Genomic DNA, 23902 nt, shown 5'->3' on the forward strand with positions numbered 1-23902 from the left:
GCTCCTGGCTGTTGTACACCCCAAGGTACACCCCATCTCCAGTTCTCACCCTCCTCTCACCCCACCTCTCAGCTGTAGTTTTTCTCCCCCAGTTCTTAATTATGTCTCAGTCCTAGAACGCATTGTGGGTAGTAGAGGCTTGTTCTTCCTGCCAAGCTTTTAAAAGGAAACCACAGAATAACTCCTCGTTGAACACATTCTTGTGTTTTTTTTTTTTTATGGGACAGATTTTGCCAGCTGGTCGATTGCCAAAATGCCACATAAAAACATATGCTCCGTGCAGAAAAACCCAGAAGATCTTGGGATCGATGTGCCTCAGACCGGGAAGCATCTGTCACAACTGGAATCTTTCCTGTTGAGTAGCTTTGTGTCATGTACTCCGACACTGGCAATCCCTGGAATTTTGAGTATGGCCTTGCCAACGTGACGTGTTGATGTGATTCTCTTTAGAAAGACAGCTCATCTTGCTTGCATCAGGGCTGGGTTTGTCAACGTTTCCCTATTAGTAAAGCAGAAAGAGGGTAAGAACGTCGAGCTTCTCCGGAGAGCCCTGTCCATTCGAGAGCCTCTCGCAGCAGCAGCTCTGAGGGCCCTTTACAAGCACTTCCTTCTTAGGGCTGGGCTTTCTGCCCAGCAGGTGGGGAGTTGAATCACTAAGGACACAAATGGAAAGGGAGGGGCAAAAAAGTGAAGACTTGCATTTCCTTGAGGGACACAGCACCAGTCCAACCTGCCACGCTGACCGCTGACCACTTCACCATCAGAAAGCAGCCAAGGTAAAGAGAAATATTTCTGTATTTTATCTTGGTCGAGCTTATTGTCAAAGGGGAACAAATGAAAGTAAAGTAATTCCTTTAGAGATGTGATCCAAATGAGGGGGAAGCTTAGTATTTTAATAAATGTGGCTTTTGTTGATTCTTTGATGAATTCATGAATAGGTTGGCATATCATGATAATGTCTATTTTAAAATTTTTGAGGCAGGCTCCTTTGATTTTAAGCCTCTGATTTGTTTAGTAAAATGGAACTCCATGATTTTTTTCTACTTCCTAATAATCCTTATTTGAAACGGAGCTAGTCATGCATGGCTGTGTCCCTGTCTGATGAAGTCTCTCTCAGTTCCTTGGAAGGTCTTGTTTCCACTCAACTGGTCTTATCAATCACCATGTGTTAGGAAGAATTTCTTTATTTTGATTGTTCTGTTTTTTTTTTTTTTTTTCTTATGGCTATAAAATTAGTCTCTTGAATATTACGTGTATTCTTGCACATGGGCATAAAGCTTCAGGGTTTATGTTTGTGTGATGTGGTGTGCATTTGGACATTTCTACTATGTCTAAGAATAAGCAAACATTTACAAAGTTTGAAGCACAGAAAAGGAGAGCAAAGGAATAGCTCTCATTTCTGGTAGGGGTAGGCACTAGAAAAGCTGTCACAAGACGAGTCCTGTGAATGGCTGCGTTGTAGGTTATACGAGGCTGATGTCTTAGCAATCTTTGGAGATGCTTCTCCCCTGGTACTAACCTAGACCCTCTGTCCCCAAGCAGTCCTTTAATGTCAGTATCACCTTGTGAGATATACTCCCTTCCTCACATTTCCTGGAGAGTGGTGTCTCTTCTAGAAACGTCCCTGGCAACTCAGAAGGACCACAGCAACTTCCTTTTCCTGCCTCTCTCCCATAGCAGCCTTCTGGGGTCACGATCCATTTTCTTGGCAGAGAATTTTCTTATCCTAAAAAGTAAACAGAAAGGTGCAAAGGAGTTTTCTATAATTCATTTCTATAATTCATTTGATTTGAAGCTGGTCTACTTTGAGGACCCCCCCCCCCCAGCTTTCTCTCACCACCTGAGTGGGACCTTCTCCGGCATCTGTCCATTTCTGATAAATTCTGTGTACTTTGGGATCTGTCCAGTGTGAGTCCCTCTTCCATGAAATGAATTAGAAGTTGCAAAATATTCAGAATGTTGATTTCTCTAATTTATATAGATTCTTGGATGAATGTGAAAACACTAATAATTTCACAGAAATGTTTTCCCTGTGTCTGGGAATGGTCAGTCCAGTGAGAAAGACCAATGTGTTCAATGAATCCAAATCTGTAAATTCATCCACACATTTCTTGGCCCATGTGAAGACAATGTAGTCTACTGCACAAACTCAGACCAATTCAGTTGTGAAAGGTTTCTGCTATTAGAAAGGTAGAATTTTTGAAAATGATTAGGGATCGTAGACATCCTCCATGCTACAAGGAAGACAGTTAAATCTCCATCTTGCCGATAAGCCTGCCAAGTACCAAAGTTCACAGACTCCCTCTAATTATATATTTCCAATAATTTTTTAAGAAAAACTTGAACCCCAAATCTTCCCTTTTTTGTACTGTGAGCTGTGAACTCTTGAAGAGTCATGAGATCTGTGAAGTAAGGAAAATAACATGTTCGTTAAGTATCATTAGTCTATTAATGCTCTATGTCTTACACACAATTTCCTAATTTTTCTGATAAGGCACAGTCATTAATACAAATGGATAATAAACTTAGTGCAATACAATCATTGTTTTATCTCAAATAACAGTTATCTTACTAGCATATGGCAGCAAGTGGGAGAAGCATAGGTTTGAGAAGAGATGGACGCTGTTCAGATCCTCACTCCTTGACCACAGCACGTGACCTCCCAAGCCCTCGCTGTCTCCTTTGCAGAACTGCAGAAACGTGGCTGGCCCCACGAAACTTCAGACTGAGAATGGTACAGGCGTAGTGCTGCACCCATCACGAACTCAGTGGTTTAGAGGTTTCCTTTACAGGAAATTCTTGAACAGGAGTGTAAGCGGGTGTGTATGAGGACGTTCATCACAGCGCTCTTTGTGATGGTGTAAAGCAAGAGGCCACATAGGTGTCTGGGCTGCAGAGTGGACAGACAAAAATGTGCAGGAAGCACAGGAAGGCAGCAGTTAGCAGTCACGGATTCCGTTTCGAGTCGCATGGACGCATCTTAAAACATACAGTACTAAGCGAGGAACCATTTCACAGAAGCTCATCTATGAAAATTAAAAAGTGCATAATTTAAGGAAGTTGCTATTTTATAAGGACATATAATAAAAGATATGCTGAAACAAAAGCATTGTCTATGGGGTGGAGGGGCAAGAGAATGAAATAGGCCCACGGCAATAAGCAAAGAAGAGAATGGTCTTTGTAGTCCAGTGATGACTTGTGACAGGAGAGAGGAGTGAGATTACTTCAGCCTTCTGCCCTTGGAGTTACAAAAGAAGACAGATGGCAGACAGACTAATAAATGTGCTGGACATATGGTAAGTGGTCTGGTAGCTTATTCCAAAGTCTTTTCTTAGGTAACAATAGGCCTTCAGTGGTATGAGTGGACAGGCCTTTTTATAGTTATGCTATGACATAAACTGAAGAAAAAAAGTTTACCTTTGCTTGTATACCTGAACATACTTGAACATACATTCCAGAACCTGATTCCACTAGCTAACTCCATTCACTAAGATACAAATATAATATGAAGAGTGTCAGGCTTGGACAGTCTTCATTATTGGGCGAGTGTTCATTATTAAAGTCATTAAACAAAGTCCAGGACACTGTTATCATTAGACATGTTACAGAGAACCATATTCAAATTAACTTGAAAGACAGCATCCTGCTAAAAGCATAGGGTTGTAGTTTAGTGAAATAAAATGATCAAAGTCCTCTGTTATACTTTAAAAAAAAATCCAAAACATCAAGAGCAAAGAAAAGTATAGTCCAGGCTTGGTCTAGCGTAACCGCCAGGCCCTATTATACTTTGCTTGGTAGTCTAACAACTGGAATGCACAATATCCACTCCTTAATGATAATTTTAGGGCAACCAGTTTTGATTACAGGGATGTGTGAGCATCATTTCTACCTTATAAATGCCATGGGTCATTATTTTGGAAGTCCAAAAGTGACACACTGACTTACGGTCCCTCTCTGCCTGACAGTGGATGCCCCTGCTCTCTCCTCCTCCCCCAGAGTCCATGACTGGGTTCTGTTAGCTCTTTGACAATCAGGGCAGAGTAGCACTGTTTTGGCAAGAAGCATGCCACAAATGCCTGAACCAGTGACAAGTTCACATTCCAGAGAACACACCTCCTGTGAACTCAGCTCAGATATGTGCAGGCCAAAGACAAGTTAGTACCTGGAATAAATGTGCACAGGTGGGGAGGAGCACCAGTCATTTGTCATAATGTCACAGCGAATGTAAGCCTTGACTCAGGTTCTAAAAGAGGGCAAAGCTGTAACCTAGAAGGTCAAAGGTAAAAGAGGGAAATATTCTCAGGTTCTTAGGGGACTAAATAAGAGAAAATATATAGCTGACTAGGAAAGTGTGAATGTGGGGTGAGGGCTCATCAGTCTGAGTGAAAGGGTAAATATGGAAATTCTGAAGGAGAGTGGGGATGCTTTAACTGCAAGTGACAAGACACTCAGTTAAAATGGCTTATTTAAAAATAAGGAAAAGCTTTCATGTGATGTGACAAGAAGTCCCAAAGAAGGGCAGAGCCCGGGTTGCTAATCACCCTAGATGATGTGTCATGGAGGACTAAGGTTTTCCATCTTTTCTCTCTGAGATGCTGGTTGTCCTCTTTGGCTGCTGCCTCATGGTCACAAAACAGCTGCTACCATAGTAGTCACATGTAGATGACACTACTCTGAGAAGAATGCAAAAGCTGGTTTTCTCCTGTGGATCTCCTCTTATCAGAGAGAAGACTCTTCCAGCAGCTCTCCAGCGACGGTTGCAATCGCTTTTATTGGAAAAAAAATCACGGCCCCATCTGAGTCCTAAATCAGTCACAGGCCTGGGACGCAGACTTGTCTCAATCGGGTTAGGCCAACCGAGGCTGGCTCCTGGGGCCGAGGAGGGTGCAGCCTTCTCTGCAGCTGTGACTGCGTGGAACCTGAAGCAAAGCAGGTTCCCTGAGCACAGGAGGGACTGGGAGGGGAGGGCTGAAGAGAGGGCAATCCACGGTTTAGAAAAATGCTGTCTGGGGAGGATTCGAAGGTGCCTAGAAAGAGAAAAGGTCTCTCGAGGACGGGAGCTTGGGAGGGAATTCCCGTGGTGGCGGGCAGAGCAATCTGAGGGTGGGAGGTGGGAGGCCGGTGATGAGAAGAGAACCCTGGGAGGACCCTTGAGAAGGTCCGAGAGGAAGGGGAGGGAGAGAGCCTCGTGGAGCTGGTCTGAACTCCGGCCCCGCGTGGGCTGGGCCCCTCGGGAGTGGCTTCTCTGAAACGGGGTTCACGGAGCTTCCAAGGACGCAGCCGGCCTGCCTCCAGCCATGTCTCGACTTCCTGTTTCATATTTTTGTGACCCGGCATTTCTCTGGGGCGTCCAGTCTCTGCTCATGCCGCTCCTTCCGAGGGAACTCTTCCAGAGGCAGCCGGACCGCTCCTGCGCCAGCAGGTCTAGCGCACCTCCCGGGTTGGCTCTGCACCCGCCGCCCGGGGCTTCCAGGATGTCCCCGCACACCTGCATCCTCATGTTCAGCGGGCTGAAATTCCCTCCGGTGCTTCTTTCACAGGTGGTTACTCAGTGGCTACCGTGTGCCCAGGTCTGGTCTAGGCGCTGGAAAGGGCAAAACATAGCCTTGCTGTGATGGAGGCGGCACCCTAGAGGGAGAGGATCCAACAGTAAATGCATGCAGTCATTCAGCCTGCGGGTGACATGTGCCAGGGAGAAAAACAAGCCAAGGTGCTGTGACCTTGTGGGCTGCCTTTTCAAATGCGAGGGTCAGGGAGATTTATTTATTTTTTTAAATTTTAGTGTCATTTATGGGTTTACAAAATGATAATTTCAACGATTAATGAGATCGTATGCTCCTTTTTTTGACTTCCTAATCTTCAGTATGAATATTATGTCTTTTAGAATTAATTAATTATTTATTTATTTTTTGCAGACTGCATTTTGATTCATTGTACACAAATGGGGTTCATCATTTCATCTCTATGGTTGTGCATGATGTAGGTTCACACCATTCGTGTAATCATAAATGTGCATAGGGTGATGATGTCTGTCTCACTCCACCATACTTCATACCCCTGCCCTCTCACCCCTCTCATTTCCCTCTACATAAAGTTCCTCCATTCTTTTCTCACCCCCACCTCCCACTCCCATTATGTATCATCATCTGCTTATCAGGGAAGACTTTCAGCCTTTGGTTTTTTGAGATTGGCTTATTTCACTTAGCATGATATTCTCCAATTCCACCCATTTATTTGCAAATGCCATAATATTATTCTTCTTAATGACTGAATAATATTCCATTGTGTATATAAACCAGCTTCTTTATCCATTCATCTGTTAAAGGGCATCTAGGTTGGTTCCACAATCTAGCTATTGTGAACTGAACTGCTATGAACATTGATGTGGCTGTGTTATTGTAGTATGCTGATTTTAAGTAGGGAGACTTATTAATGAGAACAGAAACATGAACACTTTGCTGGAGGAAGCCGTTTGGACATCTTTGGGAGAAGTGTCTTATAAGAGGATGTGCAAAGGCTCCAAGGTAGACACACTTGTCACGCTGAAGGAATGGAAGGAGGTGACATGGTTCAAGCAGAGTAAGCTGGTGGGAGAGTGGCGGGGGATGAGGTCTGAGTGGAGCTGGGGCCAGCCCAGAGAGACTTGCTTATCATGGTAAGGACTTTGATTTCTTTCTTGAGAGGGAGGAAAACACCAGAGCCTTTGAGTAGGAGAGAACATAAATGACCGTTAAAAAATATCCCTCTGGCTTCTCTAGAACACACAATGGAGGCGGGTAAAGACTGACCTAGGCAACTTAGTGAATATTTCAATACTCCAGGGTGAGTTCGTCCAGAGAGAGGACGGTAACTCTGACCAGGGTGGTAACTAGAGAGTGTGAGGCACGGGCAGATGGTGAATATTGTTGAGGATAGAGAAAACAGGATGTTTTCATAGAATGATGTTAATGAGAATGAGAAAACATTTAAGGGCAAGCCCAAGCTTTTTAACCTGAACGAATCAAGAAGCAAGGGCACTATTTACAGTGGAGAAGGCTAGGGGCATGGGGTTTGGGAGCCCCATTAGCTGTCAAGAGGAGAGGCTGAATGTGCTGCTGGATGGATGGGGCGGTGTAAATGCAGGAGCTCAGAGTGTGTCAGCTGGATGAGGTCAACTGGGGTCTGAGCAATGCAGCAGAGGCCCAAGATCTGAAGCCTGATGAATTCTGCATAGAGGTTGAAAGTGGAAGGAGATCCCGTGTGAGACAGGAGGCGGGTGGAACCAGGAGAGACAGTCAGCTGGAAGTCAGGGCCCGGAAGCATTTGATGGCAATGGAGAACAGAGCCTGCAGAGGACAGAAACGATTCTCCATCAGTGCTGTTTCTGTAACTCCCTGCAGTCGGCTGCCTGAGTGTTTGTGCAGTGAACAGGATGAACACTCCCTCCCAGCATGCTCTTTTCCTAAGATAACTCGTGTGCCGGTCATCTGTTCTATCTCAGCATTCCTCTTCATTCCTCGGTTGCCACTGACATGGTAGTGAGCCCAGGACTGGGCTGTGACCACCTTCCTGTGGTGTTGCCGGTTTAATAGTGTTGCTGTCCTTTCTTGGAGGGGTACAGGGAGTGAGACCCATCAAGGAGATAAAGATGTGTGAATATTTCATAACGAATGCCACTGTGATGTACATCTATAATGTACCAATGAAAATTAAGTGAAAAAAATGTGTAGAGAATGTTGCCTAAGTTTACATTATTATCAGATTATTTGTGCAATACTGACTGGGATGGAGGCGTTCCTCTCCTATGAGGCTGCGAAGTAGTCAGTCTAGCGGGAAGATATCTTGTTTGGCTGAGTTTGTTTAGTTCAAGAATTTTTCTGAATGAATTCCAGGGTGAGGATTTCTCATAAAGCATGGAAATCAAGCACAAAAAGATCCAATTCCCTATGCTCTTTTGCTCCAGAACAATTATAGATCATTTTTTTGGTAAGAGTGAAAAGACTTGTTCAAGTGTGATGGATGGAGACAGAGCTCTTGCAGGGACAGAAGGACACCATGCAGGGATGGCCCCACAGACCATACAAGAGAGTGGGATAGCTTTGAACCCCTGGCTGGAGGAGAGTAGCTCTATCCATCAGCATCTAAAACTAAGTGAGTTCCTCCTTCTAGCATTTGCTGATTTGTCAGAAGCTGTGATAGAGGTACAGGTTTTACTGAAGCCATGAGATCAGATGCCTACATTCATGACATTTAAACACTGAACTCTGATATCATCAAGTGATGTTCTGAGATTGTTTTCTCCTTCCTGTTCTCAGGCAGTGCTTGGTGTCAAAATGGGCTCCCTGGGCACTGCAAACGTTGAATTCTGCCTGGATGTGTTCAAGGAGCTGAGCAGTAACAACGTAGGAGACAATGTCTTCTTTTCTCCCCTGAGTCTGCTCTCTGCGCTGAGCATGCTCCTCCTCGGTGCCAGAGGGAACAGTGCAGAGCAAATAGAAAAGGTGAGGAATGCATGGGGGTTTCCCGGGAGCCCCATGCTGACCATGGTCCCCTCCCTCCACGTCCCCTCTGCTCCACCAAATGACTTCTATCTTTATGTAGAGAAAACTGCCTTCTTGTAAATGAATACAACACACTCGGGCAGATCACATTCTTAAAAAGGGAAAATGGCTTACGTAACAGAATACATTGTAATGCAAATGGTGTGATCCATACAACGTATAGTCTCTTCCTTATTGTCAGCAGTGTGTTTTAGTCAGCCTTGTGTCACTGTGACCAAAATACCTGACAAGAACAACTTAGAGGAGGAAATGTTTATTTTGGGCTCATGGTTTCAGAGGTTCAGCCCATAATCAGCCGACTCCACAGCTCTGGGCCTGAGGTGAGGCAAACATCATGGCGGAAGAGCTTAGCACAGAAAAGTGGCTCAGCTCAGGGCAGTCAGAAGCAGAGAGAGATTGAGGCACCAGGGACAAAACATAAACCCCAAAGCCATGCCCCCATGCCCTACTTCCTCCAGTCACACCCCACATACCTACAGTTGCCACCAGGTGTCACCAGTCCCTTTAAATTATTAATCCACCAAAAGGATCGATCCACTCATTATGCTGCATTCTCATTGCCTAACACATGAGCTTCTGGGGGAACCTCATGTGACCTCACAGATCTCTGTGGTTTACTCTCAGAGTGCCTACTTTCAGTGATGTAAGTGTGATAGAGAGCACACGTATTGTACTTTTCTTTCCCTATAGAAGTTTAAACTTAATTCGATGAAACTTAATGCCATCTTAGAAATTATTTAAGTTTTAAAAAAATATTCATTACTACATTTCTTCATGGCAACTCTGTGTAGCAGTTAGGGACTGTTATCCCCATTTCACAGATGGGAAAATAGACTTGGAGAGAAAGTTGACTTTTCAGGTTTCATAGGCTCATAACGGTGATTTCCATATATATGTTACTGCTGTAGAACTCCTAGAAGACAACTCTTAATAACTCTTAAGACACTTGCTTATCTTACTCTTGTCCTGTTATCTTACTATTGTCTGTGCTGGGAAAATGTAATACTTTACCTGGTCCCAGGCGGGTGCCATCCTAGTTAATGAGCCAAGAAGAGTAGGAGAGGGGAGAAGAGATAAAGGCCTAAGAGTTCAGTCCCTGGAGCCTGATGCTTAGTGGTCTGGAGCAACTGCTTGACCTTCTGACCTCAGTTTCCCTAATATAAAATGGGGACAGTAGTGTCTATTCATAAAGTTGTTGGGAGGGTTAAATAACGTGTAAAGACAATTCAGGACTTCAGCCATAGAATTCTTAATGCTATCACTATCAGTCTTGCTCTAAATGAAAGAATAAATACAACTCTCAACTTTTGTGGATGCTTTTACTTTTGATACCAACTGATCCCTTTTCTTTTTCTAGGTGCTTCACTATAATCGTATGGCAGCTTTCTTAAAACCAGAGTTCAAGGACTCAGCAGAGGTATGATGATGTCATTGCTCAGCTGTCAACTGCACTTTAACATAAGAAGAGCCCTGAGAGAGGCTAGTCCAGGGCAGAACTGTCTCCCGTGGTCTCCTCCTTTACTGTTTCTGGCAATCACTCCAGCCTATTTAACACAATGTTAACAACAGTGATGATATGACTGCTATTAATAATACTGTTATTACTAATAATATTAGTAAAGTCAAAGTCCCCCAGATTTGACTATTGTCCTCTTTCTCACATACTTCTGATCTGTACCTCTTGTTGAGTTTGCCAGCTTTACCTATGCAGTGTTAGAAGTTTTCAGCTACTGAGGACACCGAGAAAGGACCCTGATGCTTTGCATGTAACTACAGACTGGGCCTGAGGTTGTCCCACCCACTTGCTTTGGGACAATGGTCCTTAGTTCTTTCTAACGGGAGCATCCGTTTTGACATCAAAGTTATCTTGGACTCCCACATGAAAGTAGTATTTGGCACTGCTTGAGAATATACATAAATACATACAGATTGACTGAAAACTTGCTTCAAAGAACCCAACTTATTATCGGGAGACCAAAGCGCTAGCTGGGGATTCACTGCTTCAGGGAACACAGGCCTAGATTCTGTAGTGTCAGTGAGTTCTTAGCCACCTTTCAAATCATCAAAGCTGCAAGCTTATCAGAATTCCATCCCTGAGGGACAAATGAGTGTGTTGGAACTGTCCAGTAAAGGACAAAAGTGTTTGATTAAGAAGCACATAGAAAACTGAGACCTCAGAAAGAGTGTGGCAGAGAAGAAAAATGATTTTCAGTTTAAAGGCAGTGACAAAACTTGGATTATTGCTCAGAACACACCACTAAGATCTCTTTATTCATGGAAACTCCAACTTTTGAATTAAACATTAGAGCCAACTAACGCTTATGATTCTCCACACAATCTGCAACCAAAGTCACAGAGTGGTGACACTATGGTACTAAAGGAAATTAAGAAAAGAAAAACTGGTTTAATCTTTGTATTTACTCCTCTGTTCTTCAGAGGCGAACACCTTGCTCTCTGGGTACTGTTTTCATGTTATATATGACTCTCTGGTGGCAAGAAATCAAGTGACTTGACAAATTACTCTGTTTATTCACATCAGTGCAGTCGAGCCGGAAGGCTGCATTCAGAGTTTGGAGTCCTCCTCTCTCAAATCAATCAACCAGGCACTAACTATACCCTCAGCATTGCCAACAGACTCTATGGGACAAAGGCAATGGAATTCCATCAGGTAAGCCCATCTGGCACCCTCTGAATTTCATACAATGAAATCCATGAAGGATAAAAAAAGGCATGTGGCATTTAACTTTAAGAGACTGAATTTGATCTGACTTAGAGTTTCAGGGAAATGGTTTTTATCAAAACTCTCATTAGAGTTGTGTAACATCACATAAAAATTCTTTATTAGCTATAAAAACCCCTAAAGCTGTCCAAGAACCAACGTAAGAGATGAAGCACAAAACAACATACGTAAGAATTATCCCTAGGGACCAGAATAAAAACTAAACACATTTTTTCATATCTTCTTCAAAGGCCCTTAATGGCAGAGCATTAAAAGGTATTTGAAAGTACGTTGAACTAGGAGCCAAGAGACATGAGTTCTGTTCCCCTTTAGACAGATGGTTGGACAAGTCACTTCTATCTTTAAAATGAGAGGATTAAAGTAAATTGTTTTTCCTGCTCCAAAATTAGAGTATTATTTATGCCCTTTCCCAACAGTAATGCAATATGTAGTTTTACTGAGTGTTCACTACATGGCAATCACTCTACTTAGCACATTATAGTCATTATCTCATGTACTCCTTACACAGAGTCACAAATTGCCACTAATTCTAGATTGTGAAGAAGACACTGAAAAGTCAAGTTGGAAAGGATACAGGAAATTAAATGGCAAGACCTAGATTTGACCTTATCCAAGTCAATATTCTTGTTTTTGATTGTTACATCTAACTGCTGTGGTTGAGGTGATATGCTAGTGTTAGTGATGTAGTTTTGCTTGACTGACATTACTTAAATACAAGCTAGGTGAATTGGGATGAAACCTGAGTTTCTACTGTTCTCATCCAGCCTCGTAGCCCAGGCTGGGTCTTAGTTGTGACAAGTTCCAATAGTCAGAATTTTTGCCTCTTGGGGTAGGTGAACCACTTTTCTACTATAGACAGTTCAGGGGTATTTCCTTCTACTGCCCTAGAAGCATATAGGAAATGTTTTATGAAGAGTGCCTAACATGGTTAGAACTAACATTCATGGTCCTTTGAGTTGGAATGCTCTGTCTCACCTCTCTGTCTCCCCAGAAGAGTGATTCAGATAAAATGGTAGATAAATGTTGACTTAGGTTGATAGTGATTGTATCTGTTCCTGAAGTGAGGTGCTCCTTGTGTTAGTCAGAATTTTGTTGCTGTGACAAAATACCTGAGAAAAACAACTTAAGGAGGAACAGTTTATTTTGGATCACAGTTTCAGAGGTTTCATTCCATGGCTAGCTGGCTCCTTTGTTTCTGGGCCAGAGGTGAGCCAGAGCATCATGGCGGAAGGGCATGGCAGCACAAAACTGATCATCTCATGGCACCCAGGAAGGAGAGAGAGAAAGAAATAGGGTGCAGGGTAGATATGCCCCAATGGCATAACTTCTACGGACCTTTCAACTAAGTCCTACCTCCTAGAGTTTCCACCACCTCCCAGAAGTCCTTTCAAATTATGAATCCATTGATGGATTAACCTGCTGATGAGGTAGAGCCTTCAGGATCCAATCATTTCTCAAAAGCCCACCTCGGAACATTGCTGCACTGAGACAAAACCTTCAACCCATGAATCTTTGTGGGCCATTCCATATCCAAACTATAATACTTCTCACTAGTATCATGAAGACTGTTGTGAACTGTGTCACGAGATAGACTATTACCTCAGGATACTGACTGGAAAAACTCCCATCTCATGGGGTTTTGGGAGTCACTTAAGGATGTTCCAGTCATAATTGTACTTAACTTAGGACAAGAATCATCCTGAGGCCCGGTTTTTGCCTTGGTTAAGCTTGGTGGCACTTAGTTAAGGCACTATGGAGTCTAGTTAGGCCAGTGAAAAACTACACCCAGGCAGCCACTTTCACAACTGCATAGTCTCAAGGTAACCTAGTCAGTTCATGGTGGGGCAGTGGAGCCTGCTGGGTTATGGGGTACGACCTCAGGATCTCAAGTCTAAAATCACGGACAATTTGATTTGGGTCCAGGAAGATTTAGCTGCTGCCCTGGCAGTGAGGTGGTGGAAAGTTCCTGGTCGTAGGAATCAAGGGCCATGCATCGTAGTCAATATGGCTCCAGAATGCCACATGGAAGGGGCTTTGGAGTGGGGATTCGGTTAAGGGAAGGCTAGTGTCTTTATGTGGAGTTTGTGTCCCTGAATAATATGTTACAGGTGAACAAAACAGTGAATACCTTACAATATTTTAAAAGACATTTTAAAAATACCAATCATCAATACCAGATATCATTATTACTATTATTATTATTATTAATTTTATATAGGATGATTTGTGAAGAAATTCTTACACACACACACCATGGGAGACCTTCTGGTAGATCTCAGATGAGGTAGTCACTTAACCATTCTGGTTTTTGATTTACTTGTCTGTAACATGACAGCAGTCACAAAATCACTCTTCGTTTCTTTGCTTTGAAGAGAAAAGAGGAGGGATAGTGTGAGATGCAATGTCATTTTGTTTTGAATGGTTTTAGAAATAAGAAAGCTGATGATATGACGGAAGCAACAACAAAACATTTTTGGGGGAAAGGCTTTGGATTTTCTTAAGGGTATCTGTTTTATTAAAAATAAAGTACCAGCCAGGTGTGGAGGCACAGGTCTGTAATCTCAGTTACCCAGAGGGCAGGAGGATCACAAGTTTGAGGCCAGCCTGGGAAACTTAGTGAGATCCTGTCTCTAAATACATAAATAAATAAATAAGGGTTGGAGAAGTAGCTCAGTAGAAGAATGCCCCTGAGTTCAATTCCCAGTACCACCAAAAATAAGTAGATAAATAATAAAATAATAACAAGCACATATGGATTTTGCTTTCATTCAAACTTGTATCCATGAACTGCTTTCATCTCTGTTGGAATGTTTGAATGCATTGATCTGTGTTTGTTTTGTCTTTTTTTTTTTTTGTGGTTTATTTAGCTGTGCTTTCTTTTATAGCAATATTTAAGCTGTTCTGAGAAACTGTATCAAGCCAGGCTACAAACAGTTGATTTTGAACAGTCTACAGAAGAAGTGAGAAAAACCATTAATGCTTGGGTTGAAAATAAAACTAATGGTAAGAATGAATCACATACATGTCTACAGACTTTATCTGTGCTGTATTGATAAATTTGCTGAGTCAATATGCTAACCGGGAAGCTGAGCAAGTCCGGAACCTGACAGAGACAGATCAGCAATGAAGCATGGGGGCCATTATTCAATAGACCCCATACAACCATATTTTCTGAAGGATCGATGTCCAGTGGCTCTGAGTGAATATCACCTGTACTTTAGAGAAATATTTTAAATTGTGCAGATTATTTATTTAAAAATAAGTCTCCCTTTTGCAATTTAAAAAGCCCTATATATTGTTAAGCATTACTTTTTAAAATTGGCACATTACATATTTGATGCAAAGACGTGTTCATTTCTTTTATTTAAAAATATTTAGTGAAGGAAAGACTTAAGGATATACAGTTAGTGAGAATATATAATGAGCTTAATGTCCCTCAACTGACCCCTGATCACTAGTGAGCAGCCTTACTGCTCTGTATTCTCATCTTTTTCCAGCCACCTCTTTCAGATGATTTTGGAGCAAATTCCAGAAGTCATCATTTTTTCTATACTTACATTAATTTTCTCTCTAAAAAATGTAGACTTTTAAAATGACAACACTCTTATCAAACCTACAAAACTGAAAATAATCATTTAATATTAATAGATATTTGGTGAGTTTTCTTATTTCCCCAGTTGCTTCTTTTTTGTCTGAATCAGGACCCAAATGACATTTATACACTGCAGTTGATCAATATGTTCCCAAAATATTGATTTTTAAAAGATATACATACTTGATAATCTCAGCAGTGCAGGAGGCTGAGAAAGGAGGATTGCAAGTTCGAGACCAGTCTCAGAGACTTAATGAAGCCCTCGACAATTTACTGAGACCCTGTCTGAGAATGAAAAATAAAATGGACTGAGGATATGGCTTAGGGGCAAAGTGACCATGGGTTAAATCCCCAGTACCAACAACAACAACAACAACAAAGCAAAAAAACAAAACCAAAACAATACCCCCCACACGTACAGAGAAGTAAACTACCGTATGGATAAATGATCACAAAGTGAACATGCCCATTGCCACAGCAGGTCATGAAAATAAAACATTAGCTACTAGGAAAGGCACTGCCGAGCCTCTGAAGGTCCCCTCCCTAAAGGTAACCCTACTGCCACCCAATGTTGACTTCTGTTACCACACAGCAGTTCTGCCTGTCTTTAGAGTTCATGCAGTTGGGACCACAAGTATGTGTTTGGCATTTTTAGTTGATATTTAGCTCGTGGTAATGTGCTGCCTACCTTGTTCATTTCCATCCATGTGTATTTTGCTCTCTGAATATCCCAAGTATATTTATCCATCCTACTGTTAATGAACATTTGGGATAGTTTTAGCTCAGGTCAAGTATGAATAGCATCCCTAGGTGAGTTTTGATGCACATCTTTTGGTTCACATATGCCTGCAGTGCCACCAGGGACAGAACTTGAAATGAGATTGCTGTTCCCGAGGTAAGTGCACACTTGATTTCAGTCAGTGCCAAGCATTCTTATTAACTGGTTGCATCAATTTACTTGTCTAAGCAATAAATGAGAATTTTATTTGTTATTCATGCCCAGACTTAGCATTATCAGTCATATTAATTTTAGTCACTTATTTTTATTTTAATTTGCATTTCTCTTCTGAATTATATAGGGGAACACTTTTTCATTTGCTTCACATTATCTTTTGTGAAGTGCTATTGTAATATGTAAAGATGATTTGTCTGCTTTTTTCATATAAAATTTAAGAGCTCCTTACACATACGGAATACATACGTTGCAAGAGACTTCCAGCACTTTGTACCTGTCTTTCTTAATGATGCTTTGGATGAATGGAATGCCTAATTTCAAAGGAATAAAATGTATCAATCTTTTCCTTTACAGTTGGTGCCCTCAGGTATTGTTAAAGAAAACTTTGCTTACTCCTAGTTCATGAAAATATTTTCATATATCAACTTCCAGAAGGCTTTTTGTAGGTCAACTACCTTTAAGGTTCATTTTAAAAATCATTCCCCTCTTCATGGATATCTGATTAGCATAGCACTATTTATTAAGAAGAAAATCCTTCCTGTACAATCAGAGCTTCATTGCAAATTAGATGCCTGTGTGAGTTTGCTCCTGGTCTCCATTCTGTTCCATTTGTCTATGTGCTTATTCTCATGACGATGCCATGATTGTGGCAGTTTTATGAGTCCTTAGTGCTGGACGGGGAAGTTCTCCAGCACTGAACTGCTCTTCTAGGGTTGTTTCTGCTAATCTCTATCCTTTGCATTTCCATGTGCCCTTTAAAATTAGCTCCATCATCTTGTATCCTCCATACTACCCTGCATTTTAATAGGAATCACATTGAATCTATAGAGTTGGGGAGAAAAGACATCTTTATTCAGCCTCCAATCTGTGACCATGACACTCACCTCTATGTATCTAGGGTTTCCTTAATTTCTTCCAGTAACATTTGTGTTTCTCTATCTTGAAGTCTTGTGCCTCCTTTGATAAATTGCGTCTAGATATTTGAGAAGTTTGTTGAATTTTAGCTCATATGAATTATTATTCTAAGTGTTATTCTTTTAATAGGAAGCAATATTTAGAGACCATAATCTGGGTATGAATGCTCATTGCTAATGATTTGGTCAGATTTTCTAAGTGAATATAACTAAGGAGTACTTATTTTTTTTAAATGACTGCATCATCTCTTACATATATTACTTATTCCAATATAGATTCATGGGATTTTTACTTAAAAAAAAAAAAAATCCCTCTTGTTCATGCCTGTAATCCCAGCATCTCTGGAGGCTGAGGCAGGAAGATTTCGAGTTCAAAGTCAGCTTCAGCAAAAGCGAGGTGCTAAGCAACTCAATGAGATCCCATCTCTAAATAAAGTCCAAAATAGGGCTGGGGATGTGGCGCAGTGGTCGAGTGCCCCAAAGTTCAATTCCCAGTATCACTGTCCTCCCTCCCACTCCCCTGCAAAAAAAAATCTCCCTTATACACCCATTTCTTTTAGCTCATGTCAAAATCCCATTTCATAAAGTCACTAAGATTTTTGCAAGCTCACCTCATCCCATAATACACATAATTTTTAAAATGATGATACTAATTAAAACAATAAAAATCAGTAGCTTAAGATAACTTTTTTTTCAGTTCTTTTGTCATTGGGGTTTATCCCCCTAGAGGTGTGTGGTGGAATTACCTGTTGAAATAATCCCTCTCTGTGTGGTTATGCCACCAACTCAGTACCATTAGTTCCTGAAGTCTTGAAAGTTAGGCAGTCCCACTCCTTGATAGGAGAAGAAACTGAATCTGATGAATAATAAATTAAGATTAGAATCAAATGACACCAGATTACTATTAGAGCTAATTGCACTTGTGGAGAGCATGTCAGCAACATAAAATAAATACTTCTCTGAGCACAGGGCCACGCTTTCCCATGTATGTATCCCATTACATCATTTAACAGTGATGAGCTCTCAACAATATCTTCTTTGTTGATGGACTCACAGATCTTACTCACCTTTAGTAACAGGTGCCCAGGTTAAAATATGTATCTATCCGTTTCTTTTTTATTAAGTTAGGAAGTATTTATAAATTTTTCAAATCTTTTTATTTACTTAGTGCAATAGTACAAAAATGTGTTTTATCTCATGTGCCAACTCTGATCTGCTCCTAGTGGCTGCTTGGGAACCCTGTGTTAAAAAAGAGTCTGAGAAAAAGCCCACAATTGAGATGATAACTTCAGGGCAGTAGGATTAGTTTTCAGGTTTAGTTTAGTGTCATAACCTTGGTTTGGTTCTAGTATCTAGAACAGTGCTTGGCGCATGCAAATCAGTTAAAAATTGTTAAGCATGAAGGCCTAGTGGATAAGATTCTCTGTATGCATTAGGGAGCTAAATGTGGATTTATTTAGAATATTACTGCTATCATGCATTCATGTTTATTAATTCATTCATTCAGAAATACATTTTGAGTATTTAAGTTTAGATATTGTTTTATCACATGCTAGTTATTGTGTTAGGCCCAAAGGTTCAATGCAATTTAAAATCTTGGTCACTTAGAGTCTTATGTTCTAGATATGCCTGTTTTAAACTGTATGATAGATTGCATTCCAGAAAACTTTGGTAGATTGCAGTGCACCCAAATGCCCCAAGATGGCATTGTGTTCAATTTTGATCAGTATGTTTCCAAAGCAAGCAATTCCTGATATATTTGTATAAGTTCTTGATTTTCAAATATGCATTTATTTCAAATGCTACTGTATATTCGTGATATACTAATTCTAGTACATTTTAAGAATGAGTGATTCTTTCTAAAAACTTAGCCTGTTTGCATGTAGTGAGGTTCTGGTAAATATAAAGGATGATAAATAGTAAAAATAAGCAACAATAAATTAGTAAAGAATTTTCTAAAAAAGCAATAATATATAATAATGCCTTGGATATAATTAGACACAGGGTACTAGTACTGAGATACTAGCTTCTCCCTGGTTGCTATCTTTTGATTAGAAAAATCTTCAGTATTCATTAAAATAAATCCTTTGACAGGGAGGAGTCTATGGCCAGATGAAAGGCATCTCAAGTGTACAATAAGCTTAAGTAATAGATGCACACTTCTTGTGACTGTTCAACTTTATTATCATCAAGTTCAAATCCAATTATCTTTTTTTCTTTTACTACAAGGAAAAATTACAAACCTCTTTGGAAAGGGCACAATTGACCCTTCCTCTGTAATGGTCCTGGTGAGTGCCATATATTTCAAAGGACAATGGCAAAATAAATTTCAGGAAAGAGAGACTGTTAAAACCCCCTTTCAGCTAAGTGAGGTAAGTGTTTCATTTTCAGACTGATGGCAAATTTTGGAGACTGTGATAATCATTTAAGGACAATTTAGAAATCTTTAGTGAACATATAGGCCTAAGTTCCTGTAGGTTCTTGTCATTGTGTTTTCAATAAACTTTTATTTTTTTCCTCGTTGAATGACAGTAACCTTTCTCATGGGAGCACCTAACAAGTCTTTAGACACTGAGAGTCCCTGGAAGAGAAAACACCTATGCTTTTCCTAATGTTCTATCTGGGCATTCTTTGCACATACTGAGATTACTTTCTCCAGTGGCTCAATAAAATTACCTGTGCTATTTTTCTTCTAGAGAGTTTCTGTAACTGAATTAAAAAATAATTTGATCTTATGACTTCATTTTCCCATATTAGCTAGAAACTGCATTGATTTTTTTGTAGACTCAAGTCATCTATGTGCATTAGAACTACTCAGTCTTTAACCATGACTTACTTTAAAATTTTAAAAAATCAATAAACTGTGCAAAGAAAAGCAATAAAAAGATATACTTGTTAATTTACATTCTACCACTGCCTTTGGAGGGTTAATGTAGATATTCATAATATACAATAAAATCAGTTACATACCGATTCACATATGTAACTGTACTGTCTAATCGCAATCTTTTCTTTTACTAGGATAAAAGTGTCATTGTGGAAATGATGTATCAAACTGGGACATTTAAGTTGGCCTCCATCAATAAGCCACAGATGCAGGTCCTTGAGCTGCCCTATGCTGACAACAAACTGAGCATGATCATTCTGCTTCCAGGGGGCACGGCTGATCTAGAACAGGTAAAACACAAGAGCATTAGCCTGCAGCTAGAGCAAGAGGGCACGTGCACACACCCACTCCTGCACACACCCTGTATCGCATGGTGCTTTGCAGCCAGTCACCGATTCATGATCTGGGCTCAGTACTATCACCCCAGGAACCATGAGAGGAAGGGCACAGTGACCCTGATCCTCAGGTAGGACAGGCTCTTCTTAAGTTAAAAGGTACATGGGGGCAGAGTGCCGTACTGCACAAATACACACATGCCCTTCCTTGACACTTGGGAGACATCCTTCTAGGTAATGAAATGGTAGGTGGTGCTCCTAGTCCACAGAAATCTAATCAAGCTATTACACTCTTGTGGGGGGCAGTATCTTCATTTATAAAATCCTAACCATTTTTAACATTCCTTGTTTTGTGGGGAAATGAGCACTACAGCCTTGAAGAAGAGGTCATAGTGGTGGCGGGAGTTTGGGTCCAATCCCTCTTCATGGCCACAGCCAAAGATGCCCTGCACGGGGGGCCGTGGAGCCACCACACTTCCTCCCCCAAACTAATTGGGAACTCCCGAGACTCTGTAGAGTGACAGTCCTCAGGAGGACAGCTGAACCTCTGGGAGCCTGCAGAAGCTCACGGTCAGTTGTGGAGTGTTGGCTTAGGTAAAACCAGTGTGGTCCAGGTGGGGGCAGAGGGCAGGGAGTGTTCGCGAAAGAGATGGGCTGGGGTGTGTGTTTTAGTTCAAGAAGTGAGACAGGTACAAGTCCAGAGGGAACGGTAGTAAGAGAAACATGACCGGGGGCCTGGGAACAGGTGTACTTACAGGTGTTGCCAATTCAGAAAGGATCAGTCTCCAGGGCCTGTGGTTAGCTGGGATGGAAGATATTTGGAGGCATACAGCAGTTTGGAAGCAGTTTAGATTCTGCAGCAAGTCCCGTGGGAGTAGAAAGGGTGTAAATTAGAACAGGGAGCTCAGAGAAGGTTTCTAGAGGATAATCTCCAGTTGAGTCTCGCCAGATGAGTTGAAGATGGACAGGTAAAGTAAAGGGACCGTGCTGCTCCAGGCAAAGCAAAGAACATGAGCAAATATCTCAGAAGTCTGAGGGTTTGCCAGGCGGGGTGGTGCACACCTGTAATCCCAGTGGCTTGGGAGGTTGAGGTAGGCCCTGAGTAACTTAGTGAGACTCTGTCTCAAAATAAAAATATTTTTAAAAAAAGGGCTGGGAATGAGGCTGAGTGGTTAATTGATCCTGGGTTCAATCCCCAGTACCTCCACCTCACCAAAAGTGTGAGGTTTTGTGTCCTGAGGTCATGGTAACTTGGATTAGGGCAGAAAAAGAAAAAAATGAAAAGATACTTCAGAAGAAAAACTACCCGTACTTTATAAAGGATTTTATGTGATTAGGGCAGGAGGTGGTGAAAAAATTTTAAACTCTTGACTAGGAAGATGGGATGTGACCCAGCGTGGTAGTGTGACCCTGTGGGAGGGCTGGCTGGAGGGTCTCAACCCAAGGGGAGACATTCTGAGGGTCAACAGAAAATGTTGAAACTTGATAGAGAATAAGAAGTCCGGGTTGCTGAGTCTGCTTTGGGAAGCCGGAGCAGATGTGGAAGGTGAAATGGTAGGTAGAGGCATAAAGGTGTCAGTGAGCACCTGAGTTCAGCTTCAGAAGCAGCACAACAGAAAATGAAGGACAGGAGGCGATGAGAGCTGTCAGAGTGAAAGGAGGACAGGGGACCTGGCATCTGAGAAGCCAAGAGAAGCCAAGTTCGTAAAGAAGGGTGTGATTAAATATTTCCCATATGCAGACTGAGAAGAAATGGTTGAACTCATGCAGGAAGCAGACACACAATGACTTCAGGAACCATTCAGAGAGGACCACAGGTGAAGCCTACATACCCAGGGGATCAAGGATGCACGCAGGCTGAAGGATGAAATGCAGACGAGAGGTAGACCATAGCGAAGGGAAGTTAGGCCAAATTCCAGAGAGGCAGGGCAAGCATGCTTTCAAGCTAGAGAAGAAAGCAGTGAAAGTGAGCCATTCCCATTGAGAATTTATTAAAAACAAACAAACAAACAAAAACCCCCAAAACGCATTTAATGCAAAGGCTGTGTTGGCCCAGGTGGGCTCATCTGTGCTTTGTCTCCTAGATAGAGAAGCAGCTGAATGCCAGGACCTTCCAGGAGTGGACCAGCTCGCCTAACATGACGGAAAGAGAGGTGGAAGTGTACGTCCCCCGATTCAAACTCGAGATCAAGTACGAGCTGAACTCCCTGCTCAAATCGCTGGGGATGACAGACATCTTCAACCAGGCCAAAGCGGATCTCTCTGGGATGTCACCGGACAGACGCCTCTACTTATCAAAAGTCATCCACAAATCCTATGTGGATGTCAACGAGGAGGGCACGGAGGCAGCGGCAGCCTCTGGGGACAGCATCGCTGTGAAAAGACTCCCCATCCGAGATCGGTTCTTGGCGAATCGTCCCTTCTTGTTCTTCATAAGGGATATTTGTACCAAAATGATTCTCTTTGGGGGCAAGCTCGCCTCTCCATAAACAGAAGGGCTGGATGAGACAGAGACACAGAGGAGTTGTGAGGGCAAACAGGTGGCTGCATCTGCACCTCACAGTCCTCTGTGCCTCAGTTTGCTCTTCTGCAAAACAGGTCTATGATCTCTTCCAGCTCATCCATGAGTTGGTAAAACTGAGGCTGTGATCATCATGGAAGAAAAAAAATTACACAAAAGCTTTTCTGGCTTTCTTATCTTTGGGGCCTTGTGTGAGTGCTACCCAGGTGACATGATCAAGTCAGTGAGGAAACAGTTAAAGGCTTAGATTCTCTTGACTTGTATATACCAGTGAGATCATGAATAAGTGACTGCTCTGCCTTCTGAAAAACAATTTAAGGGTTTCTACTTATGATTTCTATTATGATTTCTTTGCTGTTTAAATAGAATTTTAGTTCAAAATTCTGTATTGACCATAATAAAAGTGTGAAATGTCTTAAGTTCTTTGAAGACTTACACTGCAGCAATTAAATAACTTATAAGGGGAGATTTTGAATAAGGTCAACTCTAATTCAATGCATATTTTATTGGAATTTTTGGCCAAATCATTGTTAGGTACCAAATTGAGTAACACAGTTCTTGCTTTGAAAAAGTAATTCCAGGAGTAAGAGTTGAGAAGATCAAAAGACAGATGCCAACCAGGTAGTTTTACATTAGAGAAAGCCTCCGCATTTTGTGCCTGGGATAACATGGAGCAAGAATCAGATAATGACAGTCATAATGAGGTAACAGGGGGAGGTAAGAAGCACTGATGACCTGTGTAAGAGATGGGAGGGGTTTCTTGGCATCTGCTTTACACGGTGAACATCTTGAAGATATCATGAAGTCTGCTAAGGAAGGCCAAGTCCTTCTGGGTGGTACCTGGCACGTGCTGGGCAGGAGCACAGAGGTACCACCTGCACCAGTGCTGTGGTTGGGATCTCAAATGTCCCCAAAGGCTCAGGTATTTCAGGTTTGGTCCTGGGCTGCTGGTGCTGGCGTGAGGAAGTAGTGCAACCTTTAGAAGGTGGGGCCTAGTGGAAGGAAGTTAGGTCAACGGGGGTGCCTTGAAGTGGATACTGGGACTCCAGCTTCTCCCTCCTCCTCTGATTCCTAGCCACTGTGAAGTGGGCAGTTTCTTCTGCTATATGCTCCCCACTGTGATGGTTTGCCTCACCACAAGCCCAAAGGCAACAGGGCCAAGGAATCATGGACTGAAATCTCTGAAACCATGAGCCAAAATAAATCTTTCTTCTCTTTAAGTTGATGTTCTCAGGTATTTTGTCATAGCAATAGAAAGTTAATATGACCAAATGTCCTCAATGTAATGATGACAGAGCTGTGTGACACTGAGTTTCCTTCAACAGTTAAAGAGGCAGTGTGGTTCACTGAAGGGTGGTAAATTCGTATACAGAATTCTTCTGGGGTAATTTATGGAGAGGGCTTCAAAGGTACTGATG

The 23902-nt window shown here is 41.8% G+C and overlaps 1 protein-coding gene across 2 annotated transcripts; it reads left to right on the plus strand.

Annotated features, from left to right (window-relative positions):
- Positions 1 to 307: 307 nt before the first annotated feature.
- On the plus strand, positions 308 to 22899 carry Serpinb11 (serpin family B member 11). Of its 2 annotated transcripts, XM_047526619.1 has the most exons (9): positions 308 to 776; positions 5541 to 5710; positions 8295 to 8480; positions 9898 to 9957; positions 11080 to 11208; positions 14166 to 14283; positions 18971 to 19113; positions 19763 to 19918; positions 22048 to 22899. In XM_047526619.1, the coding sequence occupies exons 2-9, from the start codon at positions 5654 to 5656 to the stop codon at positions 22450 to 22452; spliced, it is 1254 nt and encodes a 417-aa protein (XP_047382575.1). In that variant the 5' UTR covers positions 308 to 776; positions 5541 to 5653; the 3' UTR covers positions 22453 to 22899. The 2 variants fall into 2 exon arrangements, with proteins under 2 accessions (XP_047382575.1, XP_047382576.1); XM_047526620.1 differs by lacking the exon at positions 5541 to 5710 and having other exon boundaries at positions 310 to 776.
- The last annotated feature ends 1003 nt before the right edge of the window (positions 22900 to 23902 follow it).

The sequence above is a fragment of the Sciurus carolinensis genome, chromosome 15 (genome assembly GCF_902686445.1).
Source record: "Sciurus carolinensis chromosome 15, mSciCar1.2, whole genome shotgun sequence".
Taxonomy (NCBI): Eukaryota; Metazoa; Chordata; class Mammalia; order Rodentia; family Sciuridae; genus Sciurus; species Sciurus carolinensis.